Source organism: Hyperoodon ampullatus, assembly GCF_949752795.1.
Source record: "Hyperoodon ampullatus genome assembly, chromosome: 7".
NCBI classification, from domain to species: domain Eukaryota; kingdom Metazoa; phylum Chordata; class Mammalia; order Artiodactyla; family Ziphiidae; genus Hyperoodon; species Hyperoodon ampullatus.
In genome coordinates this window covers 15790343-15812290 of record NC_136920.1, presented here as the reverse complement: position 1 = coordinate 15812290, position 21948 = coordinate 15790343, and the positions used below count along the sequence as shown (strand labels likewise).

The following is a 21948-nucleotide window of genomic DNA, read 5'->3' as shown; positions in this document are numbered from 1 at the left end:
CATGTCACCAGCACTCCTTGCCTCTGCCAGCCAGAGGAACTTGATGGAAAAGGGGATGTGGAAAGGGGAGATGGGTAGGCCTTGCGTAAGCTGACAAGAAAGAGGAGAAAATCTACTAAAGGAAAGCCCACTCTGGTGCAGAACTGTGGAAAGAGAGAGAGAGGTAGAGAGGGGAAAGAACCAAAGAAAGCCTTGGTTTCTGACATTCCAGGGCTAGTTCCTTTAAGACTCAGCTCTTCTTTGTTTCCTGATTACCAGGACACCTCCAAACACCTTCTCCATGATGATGATGGTGGTAACAATAATGCCCCACATTTACAATGTGCAGGGTACTGTGGTAAACAGATTACATGGATTATCTCATTGAATCCTCACAGGAACCACCCAGCACAGGTATTATTATCCCCATTCTACGGATAAGAAAGCTGAAGCGCAGAGAGGTTAAATCACTTCCATGGTCACAGAACCAGCCAGTAGTAAAACCAGGTCTCAAACCCAGGCCTGCCTGACTCCAATATATGCTCTTAGCCGTTCTGCCTACCAACCCAACACTACTCTCAGCCATTCACACAGATATGGTGAGAAGGTGCGTGCGTTCACATATTCATATCTGCTGCACTTTCATGCCCAGTGAAATGGAAGCTCCTTTAAGGCGGGTGCTATTCTATCATAGGCTTCAACTGCTTTTATATATGCTTGGAAAATGCAGATTGATTTATTGTTCTTTTTTTTTTTAATAAATTTATTTATTTATTTTTGGCTGCGTTGGGTCTTTGTTACTGCATGCGGGCTTTTCTAGTTGCGGCGAGCAGAGGCTACTCTTTGTTGCGGTGATCAGGCTTCTCACTGCAGTGGCTTCTATTGTTGTGGAGCACGGGCTCTAGGCGCATGGGCTTCAGTAGTTGTGGCTCATGGGCTCTAGAGCGCAGGCTCAGTAGTTGTGGCTCACGGGCTTAGCTGCCCCAAGGCATGTGGGATCTTCCCGGACCAGGGCTCGAACCCGTGTCCCCTGCATTGGCAGGGGGACTCCCAACCACTGAGCCACCAGGGAAGTCCCATTATTATTCATTCTTCATAAGAGGCAATATAAGATGGTAATAAGGCATTCAGACTCTGCAACCAGAGAAGTAGCTCTATGACTTTGGGCAAGTTTCTTAAACTTTCTGGGCCTTAATTTCCTCATCATATACAAGATGGGGATATTGATTGTGCCTACCTCACAGGGTGAATGTGAAGATTAAACGGGTCATGGGTAATACTGCCTGTCGTACATAAGCACTGACTAATTGTTAGGTACTACTAATATTATTACTGTTACACAGGTCTCATCATGAAGACCTATGAACTCCTTGACTTTTGACCTTTTCCATTCAATCATTTCACTTACAAGTGAAATGCTTCTAGCTGAAATCTCGCATGTTCAGTTTCAACCCAAAGATAAGACATGATTTAAAGTTTGAAAATGAACAAACCCAAGTGGCTGCAAAGAGAACGTTGAAGACTGTCCACAAAGCTATACCCGATTCCTATGCTATGAGAAGAGATCTCATGCCATCAGAGAGTGCTGACAGCGTTCGGAGTAAGACCAACAGATAAAGGCCTCACCTCTTGATCATGTTCCTGGTGTGCCAGATGCAAGGGAAAGACTCCTTCAGAAGAGTTTTATAATGCCTGTTCAAGTCCCTTCCAGCCAATGAACAGCGATAATTCCCCACGATCACTCCGTCTGGATTTAACATGGGAACCACTTTGAAGATAAAGATATCTCTGAGGAGCTGGGCATCTGGGGAGTTGCTAAGGATGAAGTCCAAAAAGCCTTTCATCATCCAGGAGCCATTACTTTCCCCAGGGTGCACTCTGGCAGTCAAGACCACAGCTTTCTTTGCAGCTGCCTCTTGAGGGGTCCGGGCTGGGTTGGTGATGGTGAGCAGGTAGACGGTGTTTCCTGCAAGGCTCCTGCATAAAGTTTGGAGTTTGCAGAACTGAGATTGGACGGGGCTGTTTGCCACTGACAGGAGGAAGCACTGCAAGTCGGTGTATGTATATGGGTAGAAGTGTGCAAAGAAGCAAGTGTCCTGGTCATGTGGAAACTGAATGGTCCACGTGAGACAGTAAAAGGGCTGCTGCCCATCATCCGTGCTGTTCCTATAGTACCTGATTTCATTTCCTTCTCTCCTCCAGCCAATGCTGTGGGTGCTGGCATCCAATTGGGAATACATGAGTGGCTTCATCCCTATCGTATAAAGGCTCTTGGGTTTCAGGAGGTTGACGATGGTGAAGCGATAGGTGACATCTTTTCTGGCGTTCTGAACTCGAAAATAAAACCACTGAGTGTGCTTATTCGTGTAGAGGTCAGTTCGCAAGGTGAGTTCATACTCATAGGTGTTTCTGTAATAGAGAACACAGAAGAATATCTCTATAACTCCACACGCCCCTCAAAAAACACACAATGTTTCCCTCTGGTAAAAACAGATCTTATTACAACAGAAAAGCCTGCTACATCACACGTTTGTTTTCTTGTTTCCCTAGTTTTCCAACTCACATATTAGGCTAGCAGGAACTTGGGAAAAGAAAGTTTATTCGGAGTGGGACAGGAAGAATCTCAAAACTTACACTGCTGCACAGCATTTCTGGGAGCACTGTGAGCTTCTTGGTATCTTTTGAGAGTATCCAATAGCAGTTTCTAACCACTTCGACACATTTCTCTTTAACACACTGAACGGTAGTGAAGCCCCATGTTGGCTGTTAGCTACATCCTGGACATCATCACTGTAGAGGAGACCTGTAAGCCCTCTGTGCTATTTTTATATCTGATCCTCACTTATTTGAAGATGAAGGGGCATCTCTGGAATGCTTTCACCTTGTTGAACTTGCAGAAGACAAAATAAAAATGCCAAAAAGCATGGAAAGATATTCACCCACATGCATAGTTAATGAAGTACAAATTAAAATAGGATGCCCTTTCCCCCTGCATCTCATCAACATTCCAGTGCTGGGAACCAGGCACTCTCACACACTGTTGATGGGGACTGAAATCACATCGGGAGGGCAAATGGGCAAAAACTAGCCATACTGAAGTGATCAAACCCTGAACCAACAATTTTATTTCTAGAGTTTATCTCATAAAACCACATATACTTAAAAATATAAATGCAGGGAATTCCCTGGTGGTCCAGTGGTTAGGACTCTTCGCTTCCACTGCAGGGGGCATGGGTTCGATCTCTGGTAGGGGAGCTAAGATCCCGCAAGCTGCACGGTGCGGCCAAAAAAAAAATGCATAAGGGTATTAATTCATTAAGCAAAATACTGTAAACATCTTAATTTCCCATCAGTTGGGGACAAGGTAAATAAGGTCTGGAGTATCCATACAATAGGACAATATGAACATCTGTGATATGGCCATAGAAAAACATTTAAAATTTATTAAGTGGAAAAAAGCAACATGTAAAACAGTATGTATACCACTTTCCTATTTTTAAAAATATATAATTGCTGTATATTATATATTATATATATATAGAGAGAAAATTAATGCATATACACCAAACTATAAACAGTTGCTGCATCCAGGAGGTATGATTATAGAACTGCAACTTTTATGGTATTTTTATTGAGACTGTAAAAAATTAATAACCAGAAACCCAATTAAATAGAGTTGGGAGACCAGAAGAGGGAGCTCTCATGCCCTGCAATGATAGCAGAGCCCAAAAGGAAGAAAAAAAGACTCTTTTTCCTTCCTGGCAAGGACTCAGCCAATGAAAAGCCACGGACCCTTTGTTTACTGGAGCCCTCCCAACTTCCTTCTCCTCTCAGTGAAAGTGTTCTCCCTCTCTTGTAGTGTAGGACTTGCATGTGGCGCCCCCCGTGGTTGCAGACCCTGAATTGCAGTTCTCTGCCAATCCTGAATAAATGCATCTTTGCTGGAGAAATATCTGACAGTCTGTTTATTTCAGGTCAACAATGCAAATTTCAAACGTGCACTAATTTCTTTTAGAAGTAGAAAAAATAATTTAGATAAATTTTCATTCTGAAAAGTATGTCACAATGATTCTATTCTTCTTCATCGTCCTCACAATTACCTCTCATCACTTTTCTCTTTCACAAAAACACTCCTGATCGCTAACATGATTCCTGAAGACATTTCTCAGTCACTTCAGTCATCATCCCTTTGGGAAATTCCTCTTTGTTACTCACACTCTAACAGCTTTCTGCAGGTTCCCACTCTCAAACCTTGATTCAAACAGTAGGGTATCATCTTCTGGTCCTTGCAACGTGACTGCCGGTTCCTTGATAATCCCTCGTTTGCCTCCCACTCTGGAACTGGTGAAATAGGAACCTTCGGTGGGCACTGCAGATGAGACAGACATATTCAGTCCAAGTTTCACTCAGAATCCATCTATCCAGCAAATATTAATTGAGCCCCTCTGTGTTCAGCACTATTCTAGCTTAAGAACAATGAGTGTTTAAATTTTCAATTGTCCTTGCTGAGACTTTTAATTTTTAAAAATGTATATCTTTGAAGACCTTTAAGTAGTTTAGAGGACTTCCTTTTGCTACCTGGTTACCCTTGGCAACTCAAATACTGCTTATACCCATTTAAACTCTAATTTAAATGGATGTTGGCAAAAAATTACATTCTAGGGCTTCCCTGGTGGCGCAGTGGTTGGGAGTCCGCCTGCCGATGCAGGGGACACGGGTTCGTGCCCCGGTCTGGGAAGATCCCACATGCCGTGGAGCGGCTGGGCCGGTGAGCCATGGCCGCTGGGCCTGCACGTCCGGAGCCTGTGCTCCGCAACGGGAGAGGCCACAACAGTGAGAGGCCCGTGTACCACAAAAAAAAAAAAAAAAAAAAATTACATTCTAAGTGGAGCACCGGAAAACATTTGCAATCTTATTCTACAAGAACAAACAAAAAGCCAAATAGCACCTATTTATTAATTTTAAAAGACGATAAAGGGGGAAAAAAAGAGAGAAAATAAAGTACACTCCATGTCATTTTTTGGTATATCATTCCAGATTTAAATATAACAAAAATAGAAGTGTGAGAAGAACTGGCACGAGTGCAATTTGTTTAAGAGGGGCAACAAAATATCATAGTAATTAGTGAAAAGAAAAGGTTATGATTGAAATTTTTTCTGTAACATGAAGCTAAAACAAAAAACATTACACAATTTGTATTATTTTATTTAGGAAAATTTAGATTATAATCACAACCTCTTTCTAATCCTTGGAATAACAAAGAATCAATTGTTAATTTTTTTTTTTTTGGTGGGCTTACAATTTTTCAGACAAGTTCAGTGAGAATGCCATGTGACACCTTTGATTTTTTGCAGTTACTTTTGCAAAACTCTTTTAGGCCCTACGGTTCTCCCAAGGACTTTCTTTGTACCACACTGTTCTTATCAGTTGTGTCCAGAAGAATCTATTTTGTCATCTTTTGTTGATTTTCTCTTTTACTGTTAACTGATAAAAAAATTTCTAGAATCTCAGTTGTCAATGGCTTTGCAGTGGTGCAAGCAATTCTTTAACATTCATCAACTTCATACAATCCTGCATCTCTTGTAAGGATAATTTCACTTTCAAAAATATTTATTTATTTGGTTGCACTGGGTCTTAGTTGTGGCAGGCAGATTCCTTAGCTACAGCTTGTGGGCTCCTTAGTTGTGGCACACTGGCTCCATAGTTGAGGCACGCAGGCTCCTTAGTTGTGGCATGTGAACTCTCAGTTGCGGCATGCATGTGGGATCTAGTTCCCTGACCAGGGATCGAACTCAGCCTCCCTGCATTGGGAGCACGAAGCCTTAACTACTACGCCACCAGGGAAGTCCCAGGATAATTTCACTTTGCAATTAATTTTTTACTGTACTTGCATTATGTTGTCAGATGTTAACAATATCCACCATCAACAAGTGACTGATACCAACAAAGATACTGACCATTGGGCAGGATAGATACGAGAATTAACCAAATAGAAACATGTATGAGGTCTGATTTTATAAGTAGTCAGTTCATTAGTAAGTATATTCACATTACGATGACTTTTGCTTCTATATGCAACCTTGCCACTTTGGAGACTTAGAGAATAAATATTTGGATAATAAATGAAAGCAAAGGAGAAAGCAAGCATAAAAAGGAGTGAAAGCACAGAGGAAGTAAAAACAGAAGCAGCAGCAGGAGTACAAGTAATCCATTTAAGAGCTGGGGACCCATGTTATTCGATCTCTTCATGGAACCACAATCAAAGTACAGATCGGCAACCAGATGTCATTAATATAGGAATTTCAATATTTTCTTTAGTCTTTAAGGTAACTTAAAAACAATCCAGGGGCTTCCCTAATGGCGCAGTGGTTGGGAATCCACCTGCCAATGCAGAGGATACGGGTTCGAGCCCAGGTCCGGGAGGATCCCGCATGCCGAGGAGCAACTAAGCCCATGCGCCACATCTACTGAGCCCGCGAACCACAGCGACTGAAGCCCGCGCGTCTGGGGCTTGTGCTCCGCAACGGGAGAGGCCGCCGCAATGAGAAGCCTGCGCACCGCAACAGAGTAGCCCCTGCTCACCGCAACTAGAGAAAGCCGGCGCACAGCAACGAAGACCCAACACAGCCAAAAGTAAATAAAATAAAATAAATTTAAAAAACAAAACAAAAAAAAAGATCCAACTCATAGCCTACAGTAACATTTTTCAATAACAAAACCTCTTTCTTATTTTCCCCTCAATATCCTTACAGCAAGTGGTTGCACTAGGTCTCCTAAGCTAACAAACTCCCAGATTCTCCCCGGAGCCCCATCTTCTCAGTTTTCTGTTTCTTCATTCCTCCAACAGTGTGGGCTCAACTCTCCTAGATGAATCCAAAGGACAAGAAGATCAAGACAGCTGCCACAAATGTGTAGTAACAGGACAATAAGGACAATTCACAAAAGCTGCCATATCAGTAGAATGAGCTCTCAACCCCAGGGTTTCCTCCTTTGTAGAAATACATCTGGATAGAACAGATGAAGCGGTGGCGATTCATGGTCATCTTGTTTATTGAAAATGACTACAGCAAAGTCAACGAGAGGTGAAACAGGCTTATAATATCCAAGAATTTCTTGAGGTTGCAGGAGCAGTACATCCCCTACTATTTATAACCAAAGTCTACTGACCTATGATCTGAGTTTAAATTCTCCCAAGCTCCTCCTCAGACATTCCATAAGGTGGAGCTAGGTAGACTATGAGTTGCTTCACCTTTTCTACCTCACCAGCTTTTGCCAAAATAGTAACAAGAGCTCAAAATCAAGGCAACTGGGAGCGGAGCATATGTAACCACATCTCAGATGGGTCCTTTCTGCTAAAATTGGCTCATTTTATTTTTCTAGTTGTAGGAATGTAAACACATTTCAGTCCCTCCTTCCTATTACTTCTTCTGTAAAAACCTCCCCTGATTTCACTAACTTAACACATCCCATTTTTACTAATTACACTTGGTACATGTTCCTCCTCCAATAAAATAGATTTCTTTTCTGATCATTACTGTCTATTAGCTTACTTCTCTTTAACATGATATATCTTTTCTGCCTTAAAAGTTGTTATTACCATCTGTTTCACATCCTCCCAGCACTTGTTATTGTCTGTATTGCTGTTACAGCTATTTTAGTGGGTTTGAAGTTGATTCCTCCTTTCCATAAATATCCTTTATTAAACGGAGGAAATTCTCTCCTATTTCTAGTTTTCAGAATGTTCTTATCATGAAAGGCCTGATTTTGTCAAATGCTTTTTCTGCATTGATTGAGATGACTGTGTTTTTTTTCCCTTTGTTCTATTAATGTGGTGTGTCACATCAATTTTCTTATGTTGAACCACCCTTGGATTCCTGGAACAAATCTCCCTTGGTCATGGTATATAATCCTTTCCATAGGCTGTTGAATTTGGTTTGCTGGTATTTGGTTGAGGATTTTTGCATTTATATTCACGAGGAACACTAATCTATAGTTTTCTTGTGATGTTTTTGTCTGGCTTTGAATACTGGTTTCATAAGAAGAGCTGGGAAATGTTTCCTCCTCCTCCTCCTCTGTTTTCAAAGTTTTGAAGCATTAGCGCTATTTCATCTTTAAATGTTTGGTACAATTCAAACAAATCCTGTTAAGCCATCTGGCCCAGGGATTTCTTTGCAGGAAGATTTTAAATTACTAATTCAATTTCTTTGTCATCATCTGAATTATTCAGACTTTTTATTTCTTCCTGAATCAGTTTTGATATGTTTTTCTAGCAATTTCTCCTGTTCACCTATGTTGTTTAATTTGCTGACATAAAGTCGTTAATAGCATTACCTTGTAATTGTTTTGATTTCTGTAGAGTTGATGCTTGTGTCCCCTTGCATTCCTGATTTCTATAATTTGTATCTCCTCTCCTTTTTTCTTGGTTGATCTGGCTAAAGTTCTGTCAATTTTGTTAATGTTTCCAAAGGACCAACTTCTGGTTTGATTTTCTTTATTACTTTTGTATTTCACTGATTTCTGTGTTTTTTTTGTTTTGTTTTGTTTTGTTTTTGCGGTATGCAGGCCTCTCACTGCTGTGGCCTCTCCCGTTGCGGAGCACAGGCTCTGGACGCACAGGCTCAGCGGCCATGGCTCACGGGCCCAGCCACTCCGTGGCAAGTGGGATCCTCCCGGACCGGGGCACGAACCCGTGTTCTGTGCATCGGCAGGCGGACTCTCAACCACTGCGCCACCAGGGAAGCCCTGATTTCTGTTTTTGTTTTTTTTTTTTTTTTTTTGTGATACACGGGCCTCTCACTGTCGCGGCCTCTCCCCTTGCGGAGCACAAGCTCCGGACGCACAGGCCCAGCGGCCATGGCTCACGGGCCCAGCCGCTCCGCAGCATGTGGGATCTTCCCGGACCGGGGCACGAACCTGCGTCCCCTGCATCGGCAGGCGGACTCCCAACCACTGAGCCACCAGGGAAGCCCCCTGATTTCTGTTTTTATCTTTATTATTTCCTTCCTTCTGCTCACTTTGGATGTAGTTTGCTCTTATTTTTCTGATTTATTAAGGTGGAAGCTTATGTAATTGATTTGAGATCTTTCTTCCTTTTAAATACAGGCATTTAAAGCCATAAATTTACCTTGCAGTGCTTTGGCTGCATCTCATAAATTTTGATATGTTGTTTTATTTTCACTCAGTTCAAAATATTTTTGAACTCTTCTTATGATTTCTTTAACCCATGGGTTACTTAGAAATGTGTTGTTCAATTTGCAAATATTTGTAGATTTCCCAGATTTCATTCTGTTGTTGATTTCTAATTTAATTTTGCTGTGATCAGACAATATATTTTGTATGACTTCAATCCTTTTAAATGTATTAAGACTTGCTTTACAACCTAGTATACGGTATATTCTGGGGAATTTACCATGTGCCCTTGAAAAGAATGTGTATTTTGTTGTTGGGTACAGTGTCCTGCACATTTTTATAAAAGACAGGAATTCTACCACTAGGATGCCTGCAAATTAATGCAGGAAACCACAGAGTAAATGACAGTCGTATGCACATACTACAAAGTACTCACTACGGTTCAGGAGGTGGAGAAAAGAAGAGCAAATTCCCCAAAGATCCAACATCTGATTTTCAGGAAGGGGAGTAACAAGGAAGAAACTATAAAATGGACTCAGAACTATTAAGAAAACATACTAACATTTTAAAAAAATGATTGAAAATTTAAAACTGATTGGTCATGGATTTCAGGGCTCCCACTCAGGTTGGTCTGGAAAAGACAGTTTCTTTATCACTAAAATATGAATTTTTGAAAATCACTTTTATTATAGAAAATATGTTTATTGTATTTGGTCATGATTAATCACTCACTGTTCAGTGTGATGACAATACCTGAATCTAATTGATAGACAACTGTGCCTTTTTCTTCTCCTACAATTTCTGGTACCTTTTCATTTCCTGTAGGTTGATAGAAATATTCTGGTTGAGGTGGAACCCACTCTGAAAGAAGACATTAAAAAGTACAAAATAAGAAATAATACAAAAGGCACTTTATTAGAACTGACATGAAATCATAATAATGATTATTCAAATGGCTAGTATGGTTGAATCAAACCAAATTCTCACCCTAAGTTTCCAGTGTGTTTGTAAACTAATTATGTCTTGCTTCTTTCTATAAAGACTATGGAGAAATTTTTAACAGAAAGCATATACAACAGAAGTATCAACTTTATTTTTTATTTTTTTAGATTTTTTTGAGGTGGACCATTTTAAAAGTCTTTATTGAATTTGTTACAGTATTGCTTCTGTTTTATGTTTTTTGGGGTTTTTTGCCACTAGGCATGTGGGATCTTAGCTCTCTGACCATGGATCGAATCCACACCCCCAGCATTGGAAGGTGAAGTCTTAACCACTGGACTGCCAGGGAAGTCCCAGAAGTATAAACTTTAAATAAAAGACCTAAAAATAAGTCAGAAAGGTCAATATAGTTGTTGCATCAACTCTTCAAAATTTGTCCCTGAGCTCCCAGTCAGGAAAATATGATCAGCTACATATTTTTTATTAATATAGAGGAACAAGTATATCAGTTTCTTCAGAGGAAACAAGGTTTTTTCATTAACACTCAATTCTGAAAGATTTCTCATATGACACTTGGGTGACGTCTCAATATCATTTTAAGTACAGTAGCCACTGATGAAAGCCAAGGGCATATATAAAGACACAACTTAAATTCAATAGTACATTAAAAGAATCACACACCATGATCAGTGGGATTTATTCCAGGGATGCAAGGATGGTTCAACATTTGCAAATCAGTCAATGTGATACATCACATTAACAAAAGGAAGGATAAAAATCATATGATTATTTCCATACATGAAGAAAAAGCATCTGACAAAATTCAACATCCATTTATGACAAAAACTCTCAACAAAGTGGGTATAGAGGGACTACCTCAACATAATGAAAGCCACATATGTCAAGCCCACAGCTAATACCATACTCAATGGTGAAAAGCTGAAAGCTTTTCCTCTAAGATCAGGAACACGACAAGGATGCCTACTCCCACCACTTTATTCAACATAGTACTGGAAGTCCTAGCCAGAGCAATTAGGCAAGAAAAAGAAATAAAAGGTATTCAAATTGGAAAGGAAGAACTAAAACTGCCACTGACATATATTATATACAGAAAACACTAAAGACTCTATCAAAAAACTGTTGGACCTAATAACAAATTCAGTAAAGTTGCAAAATACAAAATCAATACACAAAAATCGGTGCATTTCTATACACTAATAATGAACTCTCAAGAGAGAAATTAAGAAAATATTCCCATTTACCATTGCATCAAAAAGAGTAAAATACCTAGGAATAAATTTAAACAAGAACTATAAGACATTAATGAATGATATTAAAGAAGACACAAATATATGGAAAGATACTCTGTGCTCAAGGTTGGAAGAACCAATATTATTAAAATGTCCATACTACCCAAAGCAATTTACAGATTCATTGCAATCCCTATCAAAATTCCAGTGGCATTTTTCACAAAAGTAAAACAAACAATCCCAAATTTTGTATGGAACCATTAAAGATCCCCAATAGCCAAAGCAACTTTGACAAAGAAGAACGAAGCTAGAGTCACCATGCTCCCTGATTTCAAACTCTATTACAAAGCTATAGTTATTAAAACAATATGATATCGCATAAAAAGATACATAGATCAATGGAGCAGAACAGAGAGACCAGGGAATTCCCTGGTGGTCCAGTGGTTAGGATTCTGTGCTTCCACTGCAGGGGGCACTGGTTTGATCCCTGGTTAGGGAACTAAGATCCCGCATGCCACGTGGCGCAGCAAAAAAAAAAAAAATAATAAAATAAAATAAAGAATAGAGAACCCAGAAATAAACCCATGCATCTATGGTCAATTAATTTATGACAAAGAAGGCAAGAATATACAATGGGGAAAGGACAGTCTCGTCAATAAATGGTGTTGGGAAAACTGGACAGCCATATGCAAAAGAATAGAACTGGGCCACTATCTTATACCACACACAAAAATTAACTCAAAATGAATTAACGACTTGAATGTAAGACCTGAAACCATAATACTCCTAGAAGAAAACACAGGCAGTAAGCTCCTTGACACAGGTCTTGGTGATGAGTTTTTGAATCTGACTACAAAAGCAAAAGCAACAAAAGTGTAAACAAGTGGAACTAAATCAAACTAAAAAGCTTCTGCACAGCAAAGTAAACCATCAGCAAAATGAAAAGGCAACCCTTTATTCTTTTAATTTGGCCATACCACAAGGCATGCAGGATCCTAGTTCCCCAACTAGGCATCAAACCCAGGCCCTGGCAGTGAAAGCACAGAGTCCTAACCACTGGACCACCAGGAAATTCCCAAAAGGCAACTTTCTGAATGAGAGAAAGTATTTGCAAATCATATATCTGATAAGGGGCTAACATCCAAAATATATAAAGAACTCATACAACTTAACAGTAAAAAAACAATCCAATTGAAAAATGGGGGCTTCCCTGGTGGTGCAGTAGTTAAGAATCTGCCTGCCAATGCAGGTTTGAGCCCTGGTCCAGGAAGATCCCACATGCCGTGGAGCACCTAAGCCTATGAGCCACAACTACTGAGCCCGCGTGCCTAGAGCCTGTGCTCCGTAACAAGAGAAGTCACTGCAATGAGAAGCCCACACACCACAACAAAGAGTAGCCCCCCGCTCACCGCAACTAGAGAAAGCCCATGCACAGCAATGAAGCCCCAGTGCAGCCAAACAAACAAACAAACAAAAAACCCCGCAAAACCCCACTTCTATAGGGTAGGAAACTTAAGACTTCTCAGCTATTGTGCCAACTCAAAATGTGCCCCCCAACAATTTCCAAATACCCTAAGGGCAGTTCTGTCTCCAGTTAAGACACTGAGCCAATCCTTGTATCTTCAGCTTCATCTCTTTTCTTTCATGTTGAAGGATCCATGGTTACCCAAACATGTCATGTTCTTTTTCTGTTTCCTCTAACTGGAATACTTTGCTTTGATCCTTTCAATTGGATCACTTCTAACTCATCCTTCAGATTTCAGCCTCCATGTCAACTTCTCTTGGAAACCCTCACTGAACTTCCAGGTTGGGGTTAAGTGTTCCCAGAGGGACCAAGTGCTATGCAATTGCCTGGTTCTATCTTTAACTTCCTCACTAGTCTGTGAGCTCTGAGTGTCTCCATTTGCTCATCACTATATCTCTAACACCAAGCACTATACTTAGAATATGGTAGATGCTTACCGAATATACAATGAATGAATATTATAAGAGGAAAATGAGAAAATAAGAAACACCCAGTTGTTTATCAGCAGTCTTAAGCAGAGACATGAGTGTTCCAGCAATCATAAAAGTCCCCACTTCTGAAAATCCTTCATAAAATGAATGCTAAAGATTGTGCTTGCATCAAAAACTCAAAGATATGGCCAACGTCATAAAAAAAGTCTCCACCGTTCCCACAAAAAACTCCAATCAACTCAAAATATGATTAAAAAATAGTAAACGTTTCTGAGAATCTGCAAAAGAATATATATATATATATAACTGAATCACTCTGCTATACACTTGAAACATGCCCTTATAAATCAATTAAACTTCAATAAAAATTTTTTAAAAATGTTTTCTTCTTAGGACCTGCACAGAAGGGGAGAGGCAGCATGTCAAAAGGAGGGCCTCTGGAGCGTGGAGTTCCAGAGTTTGGAGGGAAAATAAACCTTCAGCTCAGAGAAGTCTAGCACTTTCCCCAGTGACTCATGATCAACAAGGGGCAGATGGAACCAGGTTTCCTGACTTTCACTGTAGTGGGTCACTGTGTCTGAGAGTGATTAGAAGAAATTAAGCAAGTGAACAAAGAAAATTACCTACTGGGTCAATGAAAACCAACTTCTTTCCTCAAAGGAGTGGTTTCTGTTTTAAAAAGTACCTTAGTGGGGAGACCTTCAAGATGGTGGAGGAGTAAGATGTGGAGATCACCTTCCTCCCCACAAATACATCAGAAATACATCTACACGTGGAACAGCTCCTAGAGAACACCTACTGAAGGCTGGCAGAAGACCTCAGACTTCCCAAAAGCCGTGTGGCTGAGAGGGTCTTGATGCTCTGGCCGGGAGTCAGGCCTATGCCCCTGAGATGGGAGAGCCAACTTCAGGACATTGGTCCACCAGAGACCTCCCAGCTCCATGTAATATCAAATGGTGAAAGCTCTCCCAGAGATCTCCATCTCAATGCTAAGACCCAGCTCCACTCAACAACCAGCAAGCTACAGTGCTGGACACGCTATGCCAAACAACTAGCAAGACAGGAACACAACCCCACCCATTAGCAGAGAGGCTGCCTAAAATCATAATAAGGTCACAGACACCTCAAAACACCACCATACGCAGTCCTGCCCACTAGAAAGACAAGACCCAGCCTCATCCACCAGAACACAGGCACCAGTCCCCTCCACCAGGAAGCCTACACAACCCACTGAACCAACCTTAGCCACTGGGGGCAGACACCAAAAACAATGGGAACTACGAAACTGCAGCCGGCGAAAAGGATACCCCAAACACAGTAAGTTAAGCAAAATGAGAAGGCAGAAAAACACACAGCAGATGAAGAAACAAGGTAAAAACCCACCAGACCAAACAAATGAAGAGGAAATAGGCCGAATACCTGAAAAAGAATTCAGAGTAATGATAGTAAAGATGATCCAAAATCTTGGAAATACAATGGAGAAAATACACGAAACGTTTAACAAGGACCTAGAAGAACTAAAGAGCAAACAAACAATGATGAACAACACAATAAATGAAATTAAAAGTCTCTAGAAGGAATCAATAGCAGAATAACTGAGCAGAAGAATGGAGAAGTGACCTGGAAGATAAAATAGTGGAAATAACTACCGTAGAGCAGAATAAAGAAAAAAGAATGAAAAGAACAGAGGACAGTCTTAGAGACCTCTGGAACAACATTAAATGCACCAACATTCGAATGATAGGGGTCTCAGAAGATGAAGAGAAAAAGAAAGGGACTGAGAAAATATTTGAAGTTATAGTTGAAAACTTCCCTAATATGGGAAAGGAAATAGTTAATCAAGTCCAGGAAGCAGAGAGAGTCCCATACAGGATAAATCCAAGGAGAAAAACGCCAAGACACATATTAATCAAACTATCAAAAATTAAATACAAAGAAAAAATATTAAAAGCAGCAAGGGAAAAACAACAAATAACATACAAAGGGAATCTCCATAAGGTTAACAGCTGATCTTTCAGCAGAAACTCTGCAAGCCAGAAGGAGTGGTAGGACATATTTAAACTGATGAAAGGGAAAAACCAACAACCAAGATTACTCTACCCAGCAAGGATCTCATTCAGATTTGACAGAGAAATTAAAACAGTTACAGACAAGCAAAAGCTAAGAGAATTCAGCACCACCAAACCAGCTTTACAACAAATGCTAAAGGAACTTCTCTAGGCAGGAAACACAAGAGAAGGAAAAGACCTACAAGAGCAAACCCAAAACAATTAAGAAAATGGTAATGGGAACATACATATTGATAATTACCTTAAATGTAAATGGATTAAATGCTCCAACCAAAAGACACAGACTGGCTGAATGGATACAAAAACAAGACCCATATATATGCTGACTACAAGAGACCCACTTCAGACCTAGGGACACATACAGACTGAAAGTGAGGGGATGGAAAAAGATATTCCATGCAAAAGGAAATCAAAAGAAAGCTGGAGTAGCAATTCTCAGATCAGACAAAATAGACTTTAAAATAAAGACTATTCCAAGAGACAAAGAAAGACACTACATAATGATCAAGGGATCAATCCAAGAATGAGATATAACAATTGTAAATATTTATGCACCCAACATAGGAGCACCTCAATACATAAGGAAAATGTTAACAGCCATAAAAGGGGAAATCAACAGTAACACAATAATAGTAGGGGACTTTAACACCCCACTTTCACCAACGGACAGATCATCCAAAATGAAAATAAATAAGGAAACACAAGCTTTAAATGATACATTAAACAAGATGGACTTAATTGACATTTATAAGACATTCCATCCAAAAACAACAGAATACACTTTCTTCTCAAGTAGTCATGGAACACTCTCCAAGCTACATCACATCTTGGGTCACAAATCAAGCCTAGGTAAATTTAAGAAAACTGAAATCGTATCAAGTATCTTTTCCAACCACAATGCTATGAGACTCGATATCAATTACAGGAAAAAAATCTGTAAAACATACAAACACATGGAGGCTAAACAATACACTACTTCATAACCAAGAGATCACTGAAGAAATCAAGGAGGAAATCAAAAAATACCTAGAAACAAATGACAATGAAAACACGACCACCCAAAATCTATGGGATGCAGCAAAAGCAGTTCTAAGAGGGAAGTTTATAGCAATACAATCCTACCTCAAGAAACAAGAAACATCTCAAATAAACAACCTAACTTATACCTAAAGCAATTAGAGAAAGAAGAACAAAAAACCCCCAAAGTTAGAAGAAGGAAAGAAATCATAAAGTTCAGATCAGAAATAAATGAAAAAGAAATGAAGGAAACGATAGCAAAGATCAATAAAACTAAAAGCCGGTTCGGTTCTTTGAGAAGATAAACAAAATTGATAAACCATTAGCCAGACTCATCAAGAAAAAACGGGTGAAGGGTCAAATCAATAGAATTAGAAATGAAAAAGGAGACGTAACAACTGACACAACAGAAATACAAAGGATCATGAGAGATTACTACAAGCAACTATATGCCAATAAAATGGACAACCTGGAAGAAATGGACAAATTCGTAGAAAAGCACAACCTTCTGAGACTGAACCAGGAAGAAATAGAAAATATAAACAGACCAATCACAAGCACTGAAATTGAGACTGTGATTTAAAATCTTCCAACAAACAAAAGCCCAGGACCAGATGGCTTCACAGGCGAATTCTATCAAACATTTAGAGAAGAGTGAACACCTATCCTTCCCAAACTCTTCCAAAATATAGCAGAGGGAGGAACACTCCCCAACTCATTCTACGAGGCCACCATCACCCTGATACCAAAACCAGACAAAGATGTCACAAAGAAAGAAAACTACAGGCCAATATAACTAATGAACACAGATGCAAAAATCCTCAACGAATCACTAGCAAACAGAATCCAACAGCACATTAAAAGGATCATATATGATAATCAAGTGGGGTTTATCCCAGGAATGCAAGGATTCTTCAATATATGCAAATCAATCAATGTGATAAACCATATTAACAAATTGAAGGAGAAAAACCATATGATCATCTCAATAGATGCAGAAAAAGCTTCTGACAAAATTCAACACCAATTTATGATAAAAACCCTTCAGAAACTAGGCATAGAGGGAACTTACCTCAACATAATAAAGGCCATATATGACATACCCACAGCCAACATCATTCTCAATGGTGAAAAACTGAAACCATTTCCTTTAAGATCAGGAACAAGACAAGGTTGTCCACTGTCACCACTGTTATTCAACATAGTTTTGGAAGTTTTAGCCACAGCAATCAGAGAAGAAAAAGAAATAAAAGGAATCCAAATTGGAAAAGAAGAAGTAAAGTTGACACTGTTTGCAGATGATATGATATTAAACATAGAGAATCCTAAAGATGCTACCAGAAAACTACTAGAGTTAATCAGTGAATTCGGTAAAGTACTAGGATACAAAATTAATGCACAGAAATCTCTTGCATTCCTGTATACTAATGATGAAAAATCTGAAAGAGAAATTAAGGAAACACTCCCATTTACCACTGCAACAAAAAGAATAAAATACCTAGGAAGAAACCTACCTAAGGAGGCAAAAGATCTGTATGAAGAAAACTATAAGACACTGATGAAAGGAATTAAAGATGATACAAACAGATGGAAAGATATTCCATGTTCTTGGATTGGAAGAATCAACATTGTGAAAATGACTATACTACCCAAAGCAATCTACAGATTCAATGCAATCCCTATCAAACTACCAATGGCATTTTTCACAGAACTAGAACAAAAAATTTCACAATTTGTATGGAAACACAAAAGACCCCGAAGAGCCAAAGCAATCTTTTTGTGTGTGTGTGTGTGTGTGCTACGCAGGCCTCTCACCGCTGCAGCCCCTCCTGCTGCGGAGCACAGGCTCCGGATGCACAGGCCCAGCAGCCATGGCTCATGGGCCCAGCCACTCCACGGCACGTGGGATCCTCCCGGACCAGGGTACGAACCCGCTCCCCCAGCATCGGCAAGTGGACTCCCAACCATTGCGCCATCAGGGAAGCCCCCAAAGCAATCTTGAGAAAGAAAAACAGAGCTGGAGGAATCAGGCTCCCTGACTTCAGACTATACTACAAAGCTACAGTAATCAAGACAGTATGGTACTGGCACAAAACCAGAAAATAGTGATCAATGGAACAGGATAGAAAGCCCAGAGATAAAGCCATGCACATATGGTCACCTTATCTTTGACAAAGGAGGCGAGAACATACAATGGAGAAAAGACAGCCTCTTCAATAAGTGGTGCTGGGAAAACTGGACAGCTACATGTAAAAGAATGAAATTAGAACACTTCCTAACACCATACCAAAAATAAACTCAAAATGGATTAAAGACCTAAATGTAAGGCCAGACACTATAAAAGTCTTGGAGGAAAACATAAGCAGAAGACTCTATGACATAAATCAGAGCAAGATCCTTTTTGACCCACCTCCTACAGAAATGGAAATAAAAACAAAAATAAAAACAAAAATAAACAAATGGGACCTAATGAAACTTAAAAGCTTTTGCACAGAAAGGAAACCATAAACAAGATGAACAGACAACCCTCAGAATGCGAGAAAATATTTGCAAATGAAGCAACTGACAAAGGATTAATCTCCGAAATTTATAAGCAGCTTATGCAGCTCAATATCAAAAAAACAAATAACCCTATCCAGAAATGGGCAGAAGACCTAAACAGACATTTCTCCAAAGAAGATATACAGATTGCCAACAAACACATGAAAGGATGCTCAACATCACTAATCATTAGAGAAATGCAAATCAAAACTACAATGAGGTATCACCTCACACCAGTCAGAATGGCCATCATAAAAAATCTACAAACAATATAGAGAGGGTGTGGAGAAAAGGGAACCCTCCTACATTGTTGCTGGGAATGTCAGTTGGTACAGCCACTATGGAGAACAGTATGGAGGTTCCTTGTAAATTAACAATAGAACTACCATATGACCCAGCAATCTCACTCCTGGGCATATACCTGGAGAAAACCTTAATTTGAAATGATACATGCACCGCAATGTTCACTGCAGCACTATTTACAATAGCCAGGTCATGGAAGCAACCTAAAGTCCATCAACAGAGGAATGGATAAAGAAGATGTGGTATATATATACAATGGAATATTACTCAGCCATAAAAAAGAATATTACTCAGCCATAAAAATAATGCCATTTGCAGCAACATGGATAGACCGTCATATTGAATGAAGTCAGACACAGAAAGACAAATATCATATGATATCGCTTATATGTGGAATATATTAAAAAAAAGGGGTACAAATGAACTTATTTACAAAACAGAAGTAGAGTCACGGATGTAGAAAACAAACTTATGGTTACCAGAGGATAAGTGGGGGAAGGGATAAATTGGGAGATTGGGACTGACATATACACACACAATACACACATATTATACATAAAATAGGTAACTAATAAGGACCTGCTGTATAGCACGGGGAACTCTACTCAATACTCTGTAATGGCCTATATGGGAAAAGAATCTAAAAAAAAAAAGAGTGGATATATGTATATGTATAACTGATTCACTTTGCTGTACACCTGAAACTAACACAACATTGTAAATCAACTATATTCCAATAAAATTTTTTTTAAAATTTGGTTGATAGAGTTAGTTGGAAACTCTTCTGTTGCTATGAGGGTAAATCTTTTTTTTTTTTTTTGTGGTACGCGGGCCTCTCACTGTTGTGCCCTCTCCCGTTGCAGAGCACAGGCTCCAGACACACAGGCTCAGCGGCCACGGCTCACAGGCCTAGCCGCTCCGCGGCATGTGGGCTCTTCCCAGACCGGGGCACGAACCAGTGTCCCCTACATCGGCAGGCAGACTCTCAACCACTGCGCCACCAGGGAAGCCCTATGAGGTTAAATCTTAAAAGTTCTCATCACAAGAAAAAAAATGTAACCATGTGAGTTGATGGATGTTAACTAGACTTACTGTGAAAGTCATTTTGCAATATATATTGTACACCTTAAAGTAATACGATGTTTAATGTCAATTATATCTCAATAAAACTGTGGGAAAAAAACCAGTAAAAACTACATTCTGGTATTATATACATGGTGTTCATCAATTATACCAAAGCTGGTAAAAATAGAACTTTTATAAAACGCAACCAAACATACTGAAATGGGAATAATCTAGAAAACAGATTTAAGTATTGATATATTTTGGCCTCTAGAAAGGTATCCTCCCATTCCAATAAACTCAGAAGCATTCTAGTTTATACATTAGTGTAACTTTTGACTTTGGTGAGTGTATACCAGTTTCCCAGAGCTTAAACATTTTAAGAGTGAGCTAACAGATGGTGAATCTGTCCCGCCTTGTACTTTGGTATGTAGAACTTAAAACTGTAATATAGTCTGTCAGAACGGCAAGACCATGACACGTAAGTCACATTACCAATATGATGAATGTTCTCCTTGATGACCTCACATTCTATTGGCCATCTTGGAGCCTGCAGTGGCCCACTGCTGGAGAAAAAAGCAAAGAGATCTCGGGGTTCTCGAAGACCTGAGTTTACTTCACCAAGGTTATCATGAAGAAGCTGTCTGCTCTTAAGAAGTGGTGAACTCAGCATAAGGGAATCTGCCAAAGGGAAAGGGAATGAGTGAACAGCTTCCTTTTCTTCCTTGGGAACTCTACTGCTCAACTATAACAAATATGTAAGTTTAAGCACTGTATTAATATATTAGCACAGATACGCAATCCTATGACATGTTTCTCCTTCAAAGAGATTTAGTACAGGATGACAGCATCAAAACTATAAAATGTTAAGTTAAAATTCTGCCTTAGTCTGTTAAACATTTAAATGTAAAGCTTTAGAGTAAGTGAGAAGAAACTTTTTTCTTTTTTTTAAATCAACGTTAATGGGTCAAAGACATTTCAACAGTGGGTTACAAATAAAAGTTACTTAACGTGTGTTATTATGTTTGTCTAGAGAGAGGCAAAAAAGAAAACTTTCAATTCAACCACTAGCATTTTAGAAAAAAAGTGCATAAAACTTTATTAACTACAGTGAAACAATCTACAAATTAAATTTCAAGTTCATAATACAACCATTCAAAGGACAGAGAGACTTACAAAACAGGGAGGTGGATAGGGGCAGAGGAGTGAGCAGGGGCAGGAGAGAGAGAGGAGTTCCTGGGAAATAAAGAATGGGAGAAAAGGGAGGAAAACAAGGGCGTTCAAGGAGGAAGGGGGAAAAAAAGGAAATGAGAGGAAGAATGAAGAGAAAGGGAAAGAGGAAGGAAAGGCTGAAGGCCCCTAGGGCGGTAACTCCCAGCTCTGGTGGGGAGAGCAGGAGGGAGAGACACTCCCGTAAAGGAGTTTCCGTTTTCTGGTCTGGAAGGACAGGAAATACCTCTGCTCACAGCTTCTATCTGTCTGTGCACAGTTGAAGATAGACAGGTAGGCCCTAGAAAGAGGAAGGAAGAGGTATGGTTGGTCCGATGGATCTTTTTCCTGCCCCTGCATTTCTGTGTCTAAAATATTTCCCCCACTGTTTAATGCAGGGGGAAAAGGCAACATTTGAAAAGATGGTAAAGCGGCTCAATCTCACTCATAAAGAAATGTAAATCAAAATGACAAGGAGATAACAGTTTTTTACC

General features: G+C 39.7%; 1 protein-coding gene across 2 annotated transcripts in view; it reads right to left on the bottom strand.

The window, feature by feature from the left end:
- Positions 1 to 21948, bottom strand: part of AGBL2 (AGBL carboxypeptidase 2) — a gene marked incomplete at both ends in the record, with an annotated part of 41748 nt that overhangs the window by 15143 nt on the left and 4657 nt on the right. Inside the window, 5 exons of one of the 2 annotated variants that reach the window (XM_079707493.1) lie at positions 1606 to 2388; positions 4195 to 4348; positions 9862 to 9969; positions 20741 to 20926; positions 21702 to 21755. In XM_079707493.1, coding sequence (XP_079563619.1) covers positions 1606 to 2388; positions 4195 to 4348; positions 9862 to 9969; positions 20741 to 20926; positions 21702 to 21755 — 1285 coding nt within the window. Of the gene's footprint in view, positions 1 to 1605; positions 2389 to 4194; positions 4349 to 9861; positions 9970 to 20740; positions 20927 to 21662; positions 21756 to 21948 lie in introns of both variants that reach the window. The other variant, XM_079707494.1, reaches the window with a different exon arrangement.